We start from the raw sequence: 21,046 nt of genomic DNA on the forward strand, positions 1-21,046 counted from the left end.
AACTCGAGGTGAGGTTTTGGTGGTGGTCTAGGGTTTTAAGGCCAGTTTTACATTCACAGTGAGACGTATGAACAGCACAGTACACATCAGTGAACATTTGATGTGATATGGAATGAGGAAAGGTACGCAAAGATGAGATTTCTACAGTGTACTCTCGACTTGGCTTGATTAGCTCTCTACCTAGATGCTATCAACCTAGGGCGAGAGTACATTGTAGAAATCTCATCTTTGCGTACCTTTCCTCATTTCAAATACCCTTAAGAGAAACATGGGGGTAACCTGCACAGAGCGGCAGTTACTACCTTGGGAAGTTTGCTGGGCAGAGTAGATGGACCATTTTGGTCTTTTTCTGCCTTCATTACTATGTTACCATCACCAAAACCTCACCTCGAGTTACTAGTTGACCCTCCTACAGTCCTATAAATAGTTGACTTATATGCAAACTTTATAAAGAGTTAGTCTCTCTCTCTCTCTCTCTATAATTTTCAGCAATATAAATAAGTTTGATAGTAAAAATAAGAAGTTTGCCTGCTCTTCAGGACTTAATCTGAAGTTGTCAATGATATTGAAGAATCTTGGTAATGGAACATTTTATAAATGATATATATAATTCAGCTATTTAGCAGAGAGCAGTTGAGAATTTCTGCTATTCTTTCTTCTACAGGGTGTAATCCGTGTGCCAGCACCTTGCCAATATGCTCACAAGCTGACATTCCTGGTGGGGCAGAGCATCCATAGAGAACCCAGCATGGAACTAGCAGAATATCTGTACTATCTCTAGGAAGGAGAAAAAGTGCATTTTAAAATCAGATGTAACTTTTAAGGGGTTTCAAGTACATGTTACTGTTTTTATTTAGATTTTTCTAATTTTTCTAAGAAACTCACAGCTTTAGCCTTCAAAAAAGAAAGGTAGCTCACAGCACATTCAGTTACTGCCATTGGGATGTGCTGTGACAAGTAAGGAGTTTAGAAATACAGCGTCTTACTCAAGGCATATCTTGGGTTTTTTAAGTTTTGTAAAGGATTTGAATTTGATTTCATGTTGTATTTCAAAACGAAGTGACTTTACGATACAGACATTTTAATACTGAAATGTCATTAAAGTTGTCAGAAGTATGATAAAGATGACATAAAGTAGCTTTATATTTTGTAATTAAGGAACTGAATTTAACTTTATAGTGAATAAAAATGACAGCAGAACACCAGAAGAGAGTTAACTTATTTCTTAAGTAAATTGGTGATTCTTATAATATTGCTTACTCTAGAATTTAATATTGTGTAGGAATAGAAAGAATGTAGGAAAGTGCAATCTGTCTAAAAAAATTGTTGCTGTACCTTAAAATTGGTAATAACTTAATATAAATGGAAATTATTATGTTTCCTAGAAAAAATTCAGATTTGAGTAGTGATTTTGTGTGTTTTTATTATTTGTGTAAAATAAAGTTGGTTGTGAATTTAAACTTGTATTGATTTTGAACTGAAAAGAAAATTGTTTGCACCTTCTTTGTAAGCTTATTTTATTTGGTGTAATGGGATAAATTACCTTTCCAAATTCCAGCTCCTCCAATTGTGCTGACCAGTTTGGGCTGGGGTGATTCATACCTTGATACTGTGCTCTCTCCAGGAAACCAGATACCACATCAAACGTTTGTTTATGTTCTAAAATATGGGTCCCCAAACTATGTCCTGCAGGCCACATCTTGGCCTATAGAGAAATTTCATCCAGCCCGCCATGCTGTGTGGGATGGATGGTGGGGGGCTCCAGCCCAGTCAGAGCTCAGAGGCAGAAGACAACTTGAGGATAGTGGCATTTATCAGTCTTAGCAGCCAGCAGGATGGGTGTGCCAGCAGCCTGTTGGGCTTCCCTCCATCTTCACTTCCCACAGACCCCCTATTATATAATTTGGCGGACGCCTAGGGGTCCACGGACCAGAGGTTGGAAACCACTGTCCTAGAAGAAAGGAAGTTATCAGGTAAGAAATAATTTCACTTTCCCTGGTTTACAACCCACTGCTCTAACCACTAAGCTGCTACTCCTCCACTCAATACTTCAATAATTGACATTATCAAAATACATAAATATATGAGCAAGCTACATAGTTGATCAGTAGTTTGAGCTTTTGGGTCATTATTGGAAATATTTTTATTTATGTAGAGAAGTTTTACAAATTTTTGTTCAGCCAACTACATTATATATCAGAGTCTCGATTCATATGATATATATATTCTTAATACTTTTCCTCCAATTTCAGAATAAAGTTGGTTGGTTATGCTAGGTACATTGGGGTATATATTCAAAAGCCATTTAGACGGATAACGGGAAAGTTATCTGTCTAAATGGCTTAGCCGCATACTTAAGGCCAGATCTCTTTCACACTGTTATGGTTTCGAGGTGTTTGAGTGGATTCTTGGGTACTGCGGAGATGGCCACTCCCACAGGAAGGAGCCCCATGAGGAACCGCAGTACTAGGCTAGACTCTATACAGACACAGAAAATTTGTGTTTATTATACAGTTTGGTGGTACTGCCCAGGGGGTGGCAGCAGTGAGGAAACCCAGTAGCGTAGTCCAGGGGTCCTTGGTGGAGGAGACCCCGTCCCACACTCCAATGATGGTAGGCTGCACTGGGTAAAGGAGAGAGTCCCGGATGTAGACTCGCAGCACTGAAGCTGAAGATGACACAAGCTGACAAGGTTAGTTTACTCACTGAATAGATAGCTGTATTTGATGAAGATGTGGCAGGCAGAAGTAGTTGGTTTGCAGGCACCAAGGCAGGGAGAGCAGGCCCTCGAGGAGCGAGTACCCGGTATCCCAGATAGGCACCTGAAAGAAAGCATAGGGCCCCCGCAGAGCGGGTACCCAGGTTAGAGGTGAATGGCCCCGGAGGGCAGAGAGAACTTCCAATGGCAGCACAGAAGCAGCAGAGTAGCTTAGACTGGAGGCATTCCAATCCTTGCTAACTCACCTGAAAGAGTGAGCTGAGCATTTAAATATCCCCAGGAAGAGGGCGGAGAGCTCTCGGGTGTGGACGGCATTCCAGCGCTGACCTCTTTAAGAAAGGGGCTGACTTCGCTGCGTGGGTCTAGAGGACGTCGGGGGCGGGGCTTCCGCTGCAACGGGGTCCCGGCCGCAGGAGTAGGCCTCTCTGTGTCGCGGTAGGTCTCAGAGCCTGAGGAGGTGCCCATGAACCCAGCCTCAGGGATCTGGAGCGCGGCGGTCCATGGCCGGAAGGGGTAAGCTCGGTCAGCCTCGGTCTCCCCGGCTGACGGGCATAACACACACAGATGCTGTGATGAATGGAGGAGTTATTCTTGAAGGGTCCCTCAGATTGTTGTCACCCTCTAGTGCTTTGTCATGTGAGAATCACTAGTTCATAACAGTGTACAGGTTTGACTTTCATAAATAAATAATGAAAAACTGTGGTAGGCATACATTCAAGAGGGAAGCTGGGGAAACATTTAGAGACAGAGGGTTAAAGGATAGATTCATTTTGAAAAGACATAGCTGGGCAATAGAAGGGCCAAGGGTAGGGGGAATTAAGAACATAAGAAAATGCCATACTGGGTCAGACCAAGGGTCCATCAAGCCCAGCATCCTGTTTCCAACAGTGGCCAATCCAGGCCATAAGAACCTGGCAAGTACCCAAAAACTAAGTCTATTCCATGTTACCATTGCTAATGGCAGTGGCTATTCTCTAAGTGAACTTAATAGCAGGTAATGGACTTCTCTTCCAAGAACTTATCCAATCCTTTTTTAAACACCGCTATAATAACTGCACTAACCACATCCTCTGGCAACAAATACCAGAGTTTAATTGTGCGTTGAGTAAAAAAGAACTTTCTCCGATTAGTTTTAAATGTGCCCCATGCTAACTTCATGGAGTGCCCCCTAGTCTTTCTACTATCTGAAAGAGTAAATAACCGATTCACATCTACCCGTTCTAGACCTCTCATAATTTTAAACATCTCTATCATATCCCCCTTCAGCCATCTCTTCTGCAAGATGAAAAGTCCTAACCTCTTTAGTCTTTCCTCATAGGGGAGCTGTTCCATTCCCCTTATCATTTTGGTAGCCCTTCTCTGTACCTTCTCCATCGCAATTATATCTTTTTTGAGATGCGGCAACCAGAATTGTACACAGTATTCAAGGTGCGGTCTCACCATGGAGCGATACAGAGGCATTATGACATTTTCCGTTTTATTCACCATTCCCTTTCTAATAATTCCCAACATTCTGTTTGCTTTTTTGATTGCCGCAGCACACTGAACCGACGATTTCAATGTGTTATCCACTATGACGCCTAGATCTCTTTCTTGGGTTGGAGCTCCTAATATGGAACCCAACATTGTGTAATTATAGCATGGGTTATTTCCCGTCGATAGCAGGGATGAATTAGCCATGCTGTCCTGGGATCTGTCAATCAGGTCCGGGAGGCGGAGCTTGATAAAGCAGAGGATAGATCTTTGTTCCCTCTGCGGCTGCGCGTGGGTTCCCGCGCAGGAAGTACAGATTCTCCTCAGTCTGTTCTTTCCGCGCGCGGGATCGCACGCGGAGCCAACACTCTCCTCAGAATGTCAAAATCGGGCTTCAAGCGCTGCCGCTGTGGTAAGGTGATGTCGGTCACGGATGGCCATGACCGGTGTTACCGATGCCTCGGCGGTAGCCACGATGTCCCGAACTGCGAATTCTGCTCCAAAATGTCTCCCAGAGCCAAGCAACAAAGAGCATATCGCTTACAAGAACTTCTAAGTACCTCAGACCCCTCTGAGGTACACTCTTCACCGGGCCCGGTGAAAAAGTTAAAGTATTCCGCTCCAAGGACGGCGTCATCGGACACCTCACGCCCCAGTGACAAAAAGGTAGGGAAACAGGGCTCTGTTTTTCCCGAGAAGCATGGAGCGCCCAGTATGTCGAGCAGAGACTCGAAGTGTGGCCTATCGCCAAACAAGCGCGCAGACATGGAGCATAAGAAAGTGCATAAGACGGCGCCGGAAACTCCACGGAGTGAATCGGCGCAGAAGATGGCGCTGAGTCCAGGGGCGCAGACACTCATGGCGCCGAAGATACGTCACGAGGCGGCGCCAAGTTCAACGGCGCCGAAGATACGTCACGAGGCGGTGCCAAGTTCAACGGCGCCGATCTCCAAACACCGTACGGCGCCGGGATCAAAATACCATAGAGTTCCGAAGCAGACGGCGCCGAAGACATCTACTTCCTCGGCGCGGGGAAAATCCAGCCACGCGCCGTCTCTTTCGGCGCCGTCTAAAACGCCAGCGCCGACACGGGCGCAGGAGATATCGGAGCCGTCGAAAGTACAAGAATCACCGGCACCCATACCAGTGCAAGAGACGTCGGTGCCGACAACGGCGCGGAAGCCAGGCTCCAGGGCTGATTCACCAGAAACTTCAAAGAGGGTACCAATTCCGTCGGCCTCACACAAGACAGGAGTACATAAGAAGAGAACCTCCGAGTTGGGGTCAAAAACACGTCCAAAGAAGCGACCACTCCCTGCCTCACCTGACTCTTCCTACAAAAGTGACAGAGAATCAGGAAAGAACTTGACATGCCCAGAGGGAAGGTTTGTCACGGAACATGCGGGAAACCGTCCAGAATTGTACTCCCTCTCAAAACATCATAGGGAGCATTCCCACAAACGTAGTAGGAAATCTCCTTCCAGAGAATCTAGGGACTACAAGAGACAGTCTTCCCATGACTCAACTATCTCAAAAACAAAACATTCTACGCATGTAGGGGAAGCTCACCATCGACGCAGACGAGACAGGGCTGTCAGCCCTTCCACCTCCAGATCATCCAAACGATCCAGGTCACGGAGATCACATTCCCCTATTTACGTGACTTCCTCCCAGGCATCCTCTCCATCCAAGACCTCCAGCACACCAAAAAGTGCGACTGGACCTAGTACTAGCCAACATAGACCAGAAATGACAAAAGCCACCAAGGATGCGTTCTGGCAACTATCCCAATCCTTGGCGGGATTTTATAGCACATTGGAGTCATCATTCAAGTTGGGGAAGGATCCCAGGAACACAAAACCGGGATCGGAAGACACACCCCCATCGCCTGACAGGGATGATACACCAACCTCGCCTGATCGGGACACTCCACAACCCTCTCCACATCATTGGACCTCATCAGAACACTTCCAATCACCGGCTGAGTCCCCCACTTCATCCACAGGGTATCCCTCGGATGTTCCAGACACTCAACCGGAACCATACTCACCTCCGGAGGACTTGTCATATCCTCGCTTTTTAGAAAAGATGGCGAACATTCTCCATTTACAATTTCTAAAGGAGCCTGACCCTAGAGCAGAGACCCTAGGACTGCTAAAAACTTTTGATGTACCGGGGGAACCCACCACTCTTCCGCCGCATGATCTCCTGCATAAACTCATGCTAAAGTCATGGGAAACTCCCTTCTCTCTGCAGGCAGTATCTAGGAAATCAGATATTAAGTTCCGTATAAAGAAGGAAGCTCCGTACACGCTCCCTCAACTACCTCACGAGTCAGTAGTGGTGGAGTCGGCAATGCAGCGATTTCGAAAACAAAAGCTTCATGCCACATATCCCCCCACTAAGGACCTTGAGTACCTAGACGAAATTGGTAGAAAAATCTATCAAAATTCAATGCTCACTACTCATATCATCCACCACCAATTTTACATGATTCAATACATGTACGAGTGCATACAGGCCACTAAAGGATTCCTCTCCACAACAGCGGAGAAATTACCACAAACACTTCATGATATGGAGGAATGCTCAAGGCATCTCCTACGTTCCATGTACGAGGGAATGGAGACTTCATCAAGAGCGTCGGCCACAGCCATAGCGGCACGGAGAACCGCGTGGCTACGTTCCAGCTCTATTAGAGAGGATGTGCATGAAAAACTCGCTAACCTTCCATGCACTGGAGAACACCTTTTCGGCACCAAACTGCAAGAGACGGTGGGAAAACTAAAGGAAGAAGCATTAGCGGTACAGTCGCTACAATCACACCAACCTTACCAATCTTCCAGACGGGGCTACCCATACCCTCGCAGATCGTCATATGGACGTCGTCCATATCGCTCTTATCAAGGATACCGTGCTCAACCGTATTCTACATACCAAAGACCACAAACTAACAAGCACACGGCTCAAATTCCACGAAGGGGCAAACAACGTGCGCCTCGCCAACAAACCCAACCACAACCGGCGGCAGCTAAGCCGGTTCAATCTTTTTGAATCTAATGCCACCACCACATCCATCACCACCGCCGGGACGAATCCAAGCTCGTCTACAGGTGTGGGAACATATAACATCGGACCAATGGGTTCTCGACATTGTACGTCAGGGGTATCATCTACATTTTCAGTCAAAGCCTCACCTTCCACAATTCACCTCTCCAGACCAGCTGCGGACGCACCCACAGCTTCAACAAGAAATATCCCTTCTTTGTCAAGCAAAGGCCATAGCACTTCTTCCCAAGAACTTTCACAACCAAGGTTTCTATTCCCCATACTTCCTCATCCCAAAGAAATCAGGCGGCCTACGTCCGATCCTAGATCTGCGGGAACTCAACAAATTTCTGATAAAGGAAAAATTCAAGATGGTATCCCTGAAGTCAATCCTTCCACTCTTGCAGACCAACGACTGGATGTGTTCAATCGACCTGAAGGATGCATACACCCACATTCCGATGCACCCCTCTTCCTGGCGTTACCTATGCTTTCGTTACAAGCACAATCATTACCAGTACAGAGTACTCCCCTTTGGGTTATCAGCTGCACCCAGAGTGTTCACCAAGGGGTAGATTTTAAAAGAAGCTCGATCAGCCTACTTTTGCTTGCGCATCAGACTCAAGCAAAAGTACGCTGGATTTTAGTAGATACGTGCGGAGCCGCGCGTATCCACTAAAATCCTGGATCGGCGCGCGCAAGGCTATCGATTTTGTATAGCCTGCGCGCGCCGAGCCGCGCTGCCTCCCCCCGTTCCCTCCAAGGCCGCTCCGAAATCGGAGCGGCCTCGGAGGGAACTTTCCTTTGCCCTCCCCTCACCTTACCCTCCCTTCCCCTACCTAACCCACCCACCCGGCCCTGTCTACACCCCCCCCTTACCTTTGTCGGGGGATTTACGCCTCCCGGAGGGAGACGTAAATCCCCGCGCGCCAGCGGGCCTGCTGCGCGCCGGGCCGCGACCCGGGGGCGGGTACGGAGGGCGCGGCCACGCCCCCGGGCCGTAGCCACGCCCCCGTACCCGCCCCCAAAACACTGCCGACACGCCCCCGGAACGCCGCGACGACCGGGCCCGCCCCCCGACACGCCCCCGACACGCCCCCCTCCGAGAACCCCGGGACTTACGCGAGTCCCGGGGCTCTGCGCGCGCCGGGAGGCCTATGTAAAATAGGCTTCCCGGCGCGCAGGGCCCTGCTCGCCTAAATCCGCCCGGTTTTGGGCGGATTTAGGCGAGCAGGGCTCTGAAAATCTACCCCCAAGTGCATGGTAGTGGTGGTGGCTCACCTCAGACTACAGGGAATGACAATCTTCCCTTATTTGGACGATTGGCTAGTAGTAGCTCCGACCCGAGAACTGCTCAACTCTCACCTACATCGCATCCTACAATGCTTGCAACAATTGGGGTTGATAGTCAACTACCAAAAATCTCACTTACAACCGACGCAACAACTCCAATTTATAGGAGCATATCTGGACACTACGCGAACCAGAGCATATCTGCCACAGGACAGACAACTTCAGTTACGACAGCTCTTACTGAAGTTACGCACAAAGCAAACAGCATCGGCACGTCAGGTGCTAGTAGTCCTCGGCCACATGGCAGCAGCCAATTTCCTTGTTCCGAATACCAAATTACACATGAGAAGATTACAGTGGGGACTCAAACGACAGTGGAAACAGCATTCGCAGCCTCTCACTCAATCAATCCTCTTAACAAGGGAAATGCTCAGGGACATAGCTTGGTGGCTCCTTCCTTCCACCCTAGTGAAGGGAGCTCTCTTTCGACAGCCCATACACAACACAGTCCTCACGACAGACGCTTCCCGAAAAGGCTGGGGAGCACATCTAGAGGTATACGAGACGCAGGGATTATGGACGTTAGCAGAACAATCCCTGCAGATCAACTTACTGGAACTGCGAGCCATTCGCCTGGCGTTGCAGGCATTCCAGACATTCTTGCGTGGCCGCAGACTCATGGTATATACGGACAATCAAGTAGCAATGTTCTACATAAACAAACAGGGGGGCTCAGGCTCCTGGATCCTGTGCAGAGAAACACTGCAGATTTTTCACCTAGCTCAAAAACAGAGCATCCATCTGCAGGCTACTTATCTGCCAGGAATTGCAAACACAAGAGCGGACAAATTAAGTCGTATATTTCATCCCCACGAATGGTCCCTCAACGGAGAAGTAACACTCCACATATTCAACAAGTGGGGAACTCCGACAATAGACCTGTTTGCTACGGAACATAACACGCAGCTTCCCAAGTTTTGTTCCATCCATCCTAGCAGGCTCAGGATAGCGCAGGATGCTTTTCTGATCACCTGGTCTTCAGGCCTTCTATATGCCTTTCCACCGATTCCCCTGATTACCAGGACCATACAAAAGTGCATAGCAGACAGAGCACAAATGATACTCATTGCCCCAGCTTGGCCACGCCAACCTTGGTACAGTTACCTCCTTCGCCTTTCAGTGGAGGATCCGATCCGACTCCCGAATCGGCCAGACCTTCTACTTCAGGAACAAGGAACCCTGCTCCATCCGCTACACTCCTCCCTCCATTTGACAGCCTGGAGGCTGACAGGTGGTTGCTAACGCAACAAGAGGTTTCTCAGAGGGCACAGCTCATACTTCTCGAATCCAGAAAACCCTCCACTAGATTGAACTATAGTTACAAGTGGAAGAGATATACCTCATGGTGTCTTTTGCATCAGATTTCTCCCGTGGATTGCACACCACAACAATTACTGGATTATCTGCACACCCTTTACGAAGCGGGCTTAGCAACAGCATCCATTCGAGTCCATCTGAGCGCTATTGCAGCCTACCATAGGCCAGTTAATAATGTAACAATAGCGGCTCATCCTCTTCTTGCTCGATTTCTCAAGGGCATGCTCCACATTAGACCACCTTCCAAGAAACCGGCAGTTCCATGGAACATCAACATCGTATTAGAACAACTTATGCGTTCTCCATTCGAACCTATGGAATCCGCACACTTAAAATACCTCACCTGGAAAGTAGTATTTCTGGTCGCAGTCACTTCAACGAGGCGTGTAAGCGAACTACAGGCATTGGTTCATTATGAACCATACCTACAGTTTTTCCATCAGAAGGTAGTACTAAGGACGCATCCCTCCTTCCTGCCAAAGGTCGTGTCACAATTTCATATTAATCAAACTATTGACTTACCAACCTTCTTTCCAAAACCGCATGCCAATGAACGCGAGTCATTACTACATACCCTAGATTGTAAGAGAGCATTAGCTTATTACAGAAATAGAACGGCTGCTGCATCACGACCATCTCAACTATTTTTGTCCTTTGACCCTAAAGGGCCTGGACTTCCAGTCACAAAGCGGACCATATCGAGCTGGATAATCCAATGCATCCAGTTCTGCTATAACAAACAGAACTTACCATTACTTCCAAAACCTACGGCTCACCAGGTGCAAGCTCTATCCACCACGTGGGCTCACCTCAGGAATATTCAGCCCATAGATATATGCAAGGCGGCGACTTGAACATCGCTTCACACTTTCACAGCACATTACTGCTTGGATCAACAAACTATGGCGGATACGATGTTAGGTCAGATAATCCTACAATCCGCAACAGCTCAGACAAAGTGATTGCCACAACCATTTCACGTTCAAAAAAAAAAAAAAAAAAAAGATACATGGAACGTGATCGGGAGCTTGGAACTCCCAGGACAGCATGGCTAATTCATCCCTGCTATCGACGGGAAAAAACAAGTTTGCTTACCGTAAACGTTGTTTCCGTAGATAGCAGGATGAATTAGCCATGCTGACCCACCCTCCTCCCTGGCAATCAACTGTTTTGCGATCTACCACTGCTTAATCACAGACTGAGGAGAATCTGTACTTCCTGCGCGGGAACCCACGCGCAGCCGCAGAGGGAACAAAGATCTATCCTCTGCTTTATCAAGCTCCGCCTCCCGGACCTGATTGACAGATCCCAGGACAGCATGGCTAATTCATCCTGCTATCTACGGAAACAACGTTTACGGTAAGCAAACTTGTTTTTTTCCCTATATGCATCACATTGCACTTATCCACATTAAATTGCATCTGCCATTTGGATGCCCAATTTTCCAGTCTCACAAGGCCTTCCTGCAATTTATCACAATCTGCTTGTGATTTAACTACTCTGAACAGTTTTGTGTCATCTGCAAATTTGATTATCTCACTCGTCGTATTTCTTTCCAGATCATTTATAAATATATTGAAAAGTAAGGGTCCCAATACAGATCCCTGAGGCCCTCCACTGTCCACTCCCTTCCACTGAGAAAATTGTCCATTTAATCCTACTCTCTGATTCCTGTCTTTTAGCCAGTTTGCAATCCACGAAAGGACATCGCCACCTATCCCATTACTTTTTACTTTTCCTAGAAGCCTCTCATGAGGAACTTTGTCAAACGCCTTCTGAAAATCCAAGTATACTACATCTACAGGTTCACCTTTATCCACGTGTTTATTAACTCCTTCAAAAAAGTGAAGCAGATTTGTGAGGCAAGACTTGCCCTGGGTAAAGCCATGCTGACTTTGTTCCATTAAACCATGTCTTTCTATATGTTCTGTGATTTTGATGTTTAGAACACTTTCCACTATTTTTCCTGGCACTGAAGTCAGGCTAACCGGTCTGTAGTTTCCCGGATCGCCCCTGGAGTCCTTTTTAAATATTAGGGTTACATTTGCTATCTTCCAGTCTTCAGGTACAATGGATGATTTTAATGATAGGTTACAAATTTTTACTAATAGGTCTGAAATTTCATTTTTTCGTTCCTTCAGAACTCTGGGGTATATACCATCCAGTCCAGGTGATTTACTACTCTTCAGTTTGTCAATCAGGCCTACCTGATTTGATTCAGTCCATCTGAATCATTACCCATGAAAACCTTCTCCATTACGGGTACCTCCCCAACATCCTCTTCAGTAAACACCGAAGCAAAGAAATCATTTAATCTTTCTGCGATGGCCTTATCTTCTCTAAGTGCCCCTTTAACCCCTCGATCATCTAACGGTCCAACTGACTCCATCACAGGCTTTCTGCTTCGGATATATTTTAAAAAGTTTTTACTGTGAGTTTTTGCCTCTACAGCCAACTTTTTTTCAAATTCTCTCTTAGCCTGTCTTATCAATGTCTTACATTTAGCTTGCCAACGTTTATGCTTTATCCTATTTTCTTCTGTTGGATCCTTCTTCCAATTTTTGAATGAAGATCTTTTGGCTAAAATAGCTGATTTCACCTCCCCTTTTAACCATGCCGGTCTTGTAACATCCATACTTTATCTATCAGTTATAATTTTGGTATGAAATATTTACATATGATCACCGGTTTGCGTTTTTGTTGGCTACAATTCCCTTATTTATCAGTATGGTCCTTCCGAATAGTGATTATTTACATTTGCCTTTACAGAATTAGTTCCTACCTGTGCTGTCCCTCCCGATGCAGCCAGTTTGGCGAAACACGGGACCCGTGGAATTATATTGAAATGTTTTGCACTTAAACAGTGGAGTTGCCATATTTAAGATTAAAAATATTTAATGCAAAAAATCTCTGGACCTACAAGACTGTTTGCCTGCGCGTATCGTTTATAAACTGATATATAAAATGCAGTTCTGGCTCGTGCTTTATTTCTTGCCTTTCCAGCCCTAGCAAGGGACATACTATTTATAAATGATGTTAACATCTTAATGCACATTAAGGGCACCGTTCCCTCTAAGCTGTGCATGTGTGCACACACACCCCCACACAGGTCATGAACTTTGTGCACATGGCAAAACATAGTGAGCATAAGAAATCCCGATCTCATTTGCATTATACTGGTTCATAATGCACAAACCTCAACTCGGCTTATAAAAAGTTGCACGAAAGAACATTTTTGCACACGTAGCCTTTCAAAATTTAGAATGAAAATTGATTAAGGAGGTAACTTTGTAACTGCCCACAAGGATTCAAAGAATGCACGTACTTTCCTTTTGGAAATTATCCCAGAAACACTACCCACTCATATTTACAACTGCTGACTTGTGCAGATAGTTTTTCCAAGAAAAAACTCAGCTCACAATTTTCAAAAGTCTACACGTAAGTACAAACCCTGCTTCATCCCTGGAAACATCTCACTGTAAGTAAAGGTACATGCACAGTGGCTCTACATACAGTACATACTTTTATGCACATATTTTATTTAGAGATTTTTTATATACCACAGCACGTACAGCACCTCACCTCGGTTTTCAGCAAACAATTCAGCAACAGGCTTTACAATAAGATATTAAACGGAGCAAAACATGCAGCATGCTTAACAGTCAACTTAGCAACTAGAACCTTTTTTTTTTTTTTAATAAAATAGATATCATTGACGTATATGAAACACAAAATACCAAAAGTTTGATCTATACATAGGAACAAATACTGTAGAGAGCTTTTTCTAGGGAACAAGAGCCGGAAGGGATGGGGAGGGAGAAACAGGTGGGTGTTTAACAGTGACATGAGCGGCCGGTAGAGGGCCTAGTCAGTCCTGGGTATGCTTTTTTGAACAGCCAGGTTTTTAGGTTTTGTTTAAATTTTCTGTGGCAAGGTTCCTGGCGCAATTCAGTGGGCATACTGTTCCATATTGTGGTTCTTGCTATGATGATTGAGCGTTCCTTTATAGATACATGTTTGGTAAGTTTAGGAGAGGGTGTCCGCAGTTTGGCCTGGTGTTGTGTTCTTGTTGGTCGGTTTGTCTTATTGAAATACAGGTGTTCAGAAAACCATTGCATGTTTTGGTTATGAATGGCTTTGTGTATTAGCGAAATGGATTTGTATATAATCCTGGAAGCAACGGGTAGCCAGTGTAGGGACTGAAGTGCAGGAGTGATGTGGTCGTGGCGATGAGTGTTGGTGAGTATGCGGGCAGCTGCGTTTTGTAGCATTTGTCATGGTTGTAATTTTCTAAAGCCGATTTCCACGGATAAAGGGGTAGATTTTCAAAGGGGTACGCGCATACGAATCACGCGTACCCCCCGAAAACCTACCCCAAACCCCCCCTGCGCGCGCCGAGCCTATTTTGCATAGGCTCGGCGGCGTGCGCAAGCCCCGGGTCGCGCGTAAGTCCCGGGGCTTGCAAAAAGGGGCGGTCGGGGGCGCGGTTAGGAATCTGGGTGTGTGGGTGGTCCGGGGGCGTGGCCGAGCGCCCCGACACAGCAGCCTGTGTCAGGGCCTCCGCACCGGCGCGCATAAGTTACTACTGCCCGGAGGCAGTAGTAACTTCTCCAATAAAGGTAGGGGGGGTCTAGATAGGGCCGGGGGGGTGTACGTCAGGCTCTCCAAAGAGCCTAACGTACATATGTACCTTTTTGCGAGTGAATGCGTGCACATTTACAAAGCTAACTTGCATGTGTTAAGTTCACTTGGAAAATACTCAAAATCTGTGGATGTTAATCAGAAGGCTTGATGATTCTTGGCAATTTCTCTGTATTGTCTCAGATTTTGGCACCCTGCAGATAGTACACTTCTGGGACAATATGTATGCTTGCAAGGTAGATGCCTCTGTGACCCTGAAAAGCAAGACACCAACTGCCATTACTTTCTGCCTCCTACTAGGTGCAGTAGTTGAGCCTGAAACTTTGGTGTTTGAAAGTTTTGGTTCCTCGTTATCCACTTCCAGGGCTGCATAATGGTTCTTCAGCTAGAAGGATTCTAGTGACTGTAGTAATCTGGGTCCATCTGTCATGCTGTGGTTCAGTTTTGCCTTCCTTTCTGCTTGAGTTATCCATCTTTGATGCCTCAATACACAAGTCACCAATGTAGTCCTCATTCTCCCAAATCCTTCTCAGTCTTGCCACTTTCTTTCAATTCTACCACCTATTTCCCGAGGAAGCTGATCTGAAGACATTTTTCATACTGAACGGGTTCCTCACTGTGGATCAGGATATTCACCTAGACAGCATTAGAATATAAACAGAAAGCTGTTACAGGTTCACTGTGTGCTTTCAACAAGACACAAACTCAAAATCTCCCAAGGCACTTCCCTGGTGAGATCCATCCCTCCCAAACACAAAGAAGTATTCTCCAGGCTCCCCCTCCTCTGGACAGGACCCACTATCCCAAAGCATACTTATACTCAGAGTCAGTATAAAGTAGATTCCAGAATAGCAGTGTTTTTTTATATGCCCAGCAGAAAGCAATGCAGCAAAGATTAAACATACATATAGAGCAAAGGCAATAGTTACAATAATAAAGCAATGCCATACTCTGTTGTCACAAGAGCCCAATAGAGCAATACAACTCTATTGCTTCTAGTTGTTCAGGATTGCAAAAATCTCTTCTTCACATATACCCTCCTTTCTATCTTTGCATCTGAAAGTATGTTTTCAGATTGCATACAGTTTTCCCAAAACAACTGGTTTTTTCTTGTTATTCTGCACATCTGCTGTTTACTTCTTCTTTTCCCACACTTGTTGACAGTCGCATGATGTATGTCAGTATGAAAACCCCGAGACCACTAAAGGCCAACTTCTGATTACACTCTTAGCCATAGTAGTCAGACTCAGGCAATGTAGTTCTATTACGGCTACCAATCAAGCTCCCCCAGAAATTTACTTAATTTTTATTCTGTTTGCAGATGACAAACATTTGACCTAAATCACTTACTTCCCCTTCTGATATAAAGCAATATATTCTCCAGTTGAATACTAGTAATTTTCCTAATCTGTAATAGACCTAATGCTTTTTTAAATTTTAGGGTTATTTTTGCATTTCTGTAAGGACACTAATTGATATTATGCAGAATTATTTTCATAACCCCCTTAAATGGGCAGTACTCTAGATATCAAGTATGAGTGAGGAATTAATTTGCGTTTAGTTGTTTTTTGGGGGTTTTTTTTTAGAGAAAACATACATACTACCCTCACCAGCCATGTTCGCATGACACCCGCACTCCATAAACGTAGTATGTACGTTTTCTCTAAAAAAAAAAAAAAAAGGGGGGGGGGGAGTAGGTATGATTCAAAAAGGTTGTGGTTTAAAGGGTTTAGCGGTAAACCTCACAGCCATGGTTAGAAATGTCTTTTCATAATTAGTTTTTGGTGAGTCCTGTGAGAGGGTATGGTTGATTCCAAGTTGTTTTGTTTGGTATGTTTTGTTTGAATGAATGTGGTTGTTTCAATAAAATGAGTTATAGAGTGCGGTTGATATAGTTTATAAAAAAAAAGGGGATGGGGGGTGTGTGTGTGCTGTAAAGCAGATCTCTTTGGAGAAGTAGAGTGTGTGACCATCAACTGCAATTAGCAGCTTTTTGCATTTAAAGTGGGTGCTCTCTGGAGGAGCGGAGCTTGTGACTTTCAACTACAATTAGCAACTTTGTTGCATTTGAAGCATAATCCTTTGGAGTATTGGAGTATGCGATTATCAATCTGTTGACCAGCAAGTTCTCTCTTGGAAGGGATAAGTCTTATTTACACGGCAAAAAACAAGTGGACATGGTTGATGGACCAAAGTGACTTACCATACTCACCTTTGGTGAAGAATCAATGTGTTATCCATTGCAACTTTGATGTTTACAAAATAAGTTGGGAGTTGGGGTAGCAGTGGTATATGTTTTATGGGGATGTATGCATGGGGTAAAAGATGTGTATGGGGTATGTTGGTGTGAATGAAAAATTGAGACATGTTAATTGGTCTGTTGAGAAAATAATATATATTTCCATTTGGAAGCTTTATAGGATAATATTTATACATGAAAGTTTGATCTAATAAAAAAAAACTTTTTCACTTAAAAAAGTGATTTATCGTTTTGATATAAATTAGTGAGCTGGGGAAAGATATGTTGGTGGCCTGTATAGTGTGTATTCATGTCTATCATACACAAACATACAATCCAGTCAAGCTCCCATTCACACCCAGATTCCCCAGGCAGACTCCCATTCATACCCACCCACCCCAGGCAGTCTCCCATGTATGCATAACACATACACATACACACATCCAGCCATCCATCCCAGGTAGGCTCCCATTCACACACCCACTCATCCCAGGCAGAATCCCATTTACAAACCCACTCATCCCAGGCAGGATCCCATTCACACACACAAACACCCCAGGCAAGTTCCCATCCCAGGCAGGCTCCCATTCACATACAAACACAAATCCTAGGGAGGCTCCCATTCACACACATACATTCCAAGCAGGCTCCCAATCCCATACCCACTCATCTCAGGCAGGCTCCCAATCACACACACGCATTGCAGGCAGGCTCCCATTAACACACAAACATACATACACCCCAGACAAGCTCCCATCCCAGGCAGACTCCCATTCACCTACAAACACCCATCCTAGGGAAGCTCCCATTCAAAGCAGGCTTCCATTTACACAAGCTTCTTCTGGTGCTGGTTTCCTTGGGTCCACTGGCGGCCACACAGGCCTTTCCTTGCTCCCAACGCCACCACCCCATGTGTACCGCCCTGTGCAATTGCACAGTTTGCACACCTAGTGGCGCCGGGCCTGGTACTAGGGGTGCTGCTGGAAGAGAAAAATGTATAATGTACAATTAGACAGATCTATTACTTGAAGATCACCAAAGTGCATAAAATACTGTATATTATGCAATGTAACAGTAAATCAAAATATTTATTTACACAATGTTAAACCAGGTGAGCAATAAGAAAACACAGTTATGGGGAACAGTATCACTTTCACTATAACAAATGTAAATTGCAGTATTCTATTCTGACCATTATAAGTCAGCTAGAGTGCAAATCAGGTGGTTATTATGTTTGTCCTGATATATAGAATATATCAATGGCTATTCCCCAAATGTTCACTAGATGGCAGAGTAAGCCTGAAAGTAAAAGTATTTATGGGCACAGGCACCTGAGTCTCAGCATGAGTAACAGAGCTCTTCCCAGAGTTCAAAGAAGTATGAATTGCCCTCTCACTGGGTGCAATTCCTTTGGTAATTAGAGCTCATTCAGGGAATGTTGCCATCACTATCTCCCTTAGGATTTTTAAGCACAAAATTCAGAGAATTCTCCTGGTTTAGAAATAGATTCCAATAAATAAACTTCACCCTCCCTGTCTAATTATTTTTGCTTCTCTAATGGAGATTTGAGTGTAGCTCAGGAGTTCCCAAACTCAGTCCTTGAGGGCCGCAATTTAGTTGGGTTTTCAGGATTACCACAATAAATATATATGAGATCTATTTGCATGCAGTGGAGGCAGTGCATGCACCTACCAGTAGATCTCATGCACATTTATTGCGGCAATCCTGAAAACCAGACCGGGTTGCGACACTTAAGGACCAAGTATGGGGATCTCTGAGGTAGGTGCTGCACAATTGTCCCACATTTCAGTCTCTGGCTGATGCACAGTCTTTACTATTTAAACGGGATGAGTCAGACAAATCCAGGAACATGTCCTCTGTGATCTCCAAGGAGGCTAACATGTGAGCTAATTGGAGGGCCTCCCAAAATCCTGTGGCACAGTTAAGGTGAGGGCCAACGAGTGCCAGCTGAGGTGGACTCCTGACATGTTCAGGAGCCCACCTCAGCTTGCCCACCCCATCAGGGAGGTGTTGCATGATCATGTATGACAGGACCTGAAAGATGGTGAACTATGCATGGGCAGAATGAATACAGAGGAAACTGGTAGAGGTCCATAGCAGTCCTGATGTGTAAGTCGGTCATCTGATATGGGTATAGGGGAAAAAGGCCTACCAACTCGGGGGTAGGAAAACGTTTTTTAAATAGGGCCGCATTACTGGTGCTTATCAAAACCAGGAACCAGGAGGGGTTCCTCCTTAGAACTCCGTGGGGTGGGGGGGGGGGGGGGGGAGAGAGACAATCAGTGGCAAATATACACACAGTGAAGACCAAAGCAGCAACCATATCAATAAGAATATTAATTCAAACCAGTTAACAAATAGAATGACAATTTAAAAAACGTTCCAAACACCTAAAACATTTTTCAACACATGCACATCAAATACTTCCCAATAGTTAAAACTAATAAGGATTTTAAAAAATTCCCCACTCTCCATACCTGGGAACTTTTGATTTCCAGATGCCCTGAGATTGTCATGGATTAGCTGTGCAGACAGAGAGGAAGGAGGAGTTGTTACAAGCACAAGTGCTCTCTTTCTCTCACCCACACACATATACACATGCTCTCATTCACCCATACAAACATACGCACATACAATGCTCTCTCTCACCTATACACACACACACAATGCTTTCTGACCCATCCATGCACACACATGCTGTCGCTCACCCACCTATACATACAGTGCTCTCTCACCCATACGCACACACATAATATTTTCTGACCCATTCATACACATACAATGTTTTCAGACCCACTTATATACACACATGCTGTCTCTCATCCACCCTTACACACACAATGCTGTCTCACCCACCCATACAAACACGCAATGTTTTCTTACCCATCCATGCACACACACACAGAATGCTTTCTGACACACCCATACACACACACACACAATGCTTTCTCTCACACACCCATACACACACACACACACACAAACACAATGCTTTCTCCCACCCATACACACACATGCTGTCTCTCTCACCCATTTTCTCCCACTCCAGCAACAAGCAATGATCCTCTTCTAAAGCTCCACCAGCCACGCAGTCAATTTCAGCAGGCATGTGATGCATCTCTTCGTGCCTGCTGGCCACGCAGTCAATTTTGCTGGGGATGCAACACATCTTTTCTTCCTGCCGCAGTGCTCCTCTTCTTCCTGCCCCGCTGGCCATGCAGTCATTTCCACTGGGGATGTGACGTATCTCTTCTTCCTGCTGTGACACCACTCCTCTTTCTGTCCCGCCGGCCGTGCAGTCAATTCTGCTAGGGATGCAATGCTTATCTTCTTCCTGTGACGATGCTTAGCTTCTTCCTACCACGATGCTCCTCCTCTTCCTGCTGCAATGCTCCTTCTCTTCCTGCTCTGCTAGCCACGATGCTCTGCTAATGCTGCTATACCTGAGGGGGACATCACTGCTGGTTGCCGACACCGAGATTGACAACATCAACACAGGCCTGCGATATCAGGCCATTGTTGATGACATTGATGTAAGGTGCCGGCAGACTGGTTATAATGGGGCAAATTTGATAGAAAGGAGGACCTGAAAAACGTTGTCATCAGGCCAGGTTTGGCCTGCAGGCCGTGGTTTGTCCACCCCTGTACTAACTGATTCCCTCTGAAGTCCCCTTTAGGATACTTGGCGCTCAGCCCTCCCAGTTGTTTCTGGTAAAGCGAATTATTAAAGGTCTTAGGACTGAACCAAGCTTATCCTATGGGTACAATCTATTTAAATGGAGATTCAGTGTATGTAAATCTATTTCATACATATTCATTATGGCTATTCTGAAAACCAGACCGGTTGGGTGTTCCTCCAGGAATGGGCTGGGAAACAGTGCCCTAGATATTGTATTGTTTCTCCCAATGACACTAGCTGGGCGAAGGTGAAGGAGTCTGGAATAGGAGTGACAATATAAACCAATGATGAGCTGACACTTATTTGCTAAATTTATAAGCTGCCACAACAAACAAAAGTTCTAGGTAAGATGCAACATAATAAAGAAGCACATAATCGTAAAACAAACAATTAAAAACCTATTCATGAAGGAGGAAGTGACGTCACTCCTCATGAGAGCAGCTTAACATTTCTGCTCCCTGGGACCGCTGGGCTGTACGCCTGCCTTTCGCGTTTTAGTGCGTCCGAAACTGGATTAATTCACGGCCAAAGCTCCCCTGACTCGATTGGCAATATC

At 45.4% G+C, this 21,046-nt stretch overlaps 1 protein-coding gene across 3 annotated transcripts in view; it reads left to right on the forward strand.

Annotated features, from left to right (window-relative positions):
• Nucleotides 1-1,397, forward strand: part of PIWIL4 (piwi like RNA-mediated gene silencing 4) — a 379,756-nt gene extending 378,359 nt beyond the window's left edge. For all 3 annotated transcript variants that reach the window (XM_029602363.1, XM_029602364.1, XM_029602365.1), the window contains one exon: nucleotides 665-1,397. In XM_029602363.1, coding sequence (XP_029458223.1) covers nucleotides 665-781 — 117 coding nt within the window. In that variant the 3' untranslated portion in view covers nucleotides 782-1,397. The remainder of the gene's footprint in view (nucleotides 1-664) is intronic.
• Nucleotides 1,398-21,046: the final 19,649 nt, after the last annotated feature.

This window comes from Rhinatrema bivittatum, chromosome 5, assembly GCF_901001135.1.
Source record: "Rhinatrema bivittatum chromosome 5, aRhiBiv1.1, whole genome shotgun sequence".
NCBI classification, from domain to species: domain Eukaryota; kingdom Metazoa; phylum Chordata; class Amphibia; order Gymnophiona; family Rhinatrematidae; genus Rhinatrema; species Rhinatrema bivittatum.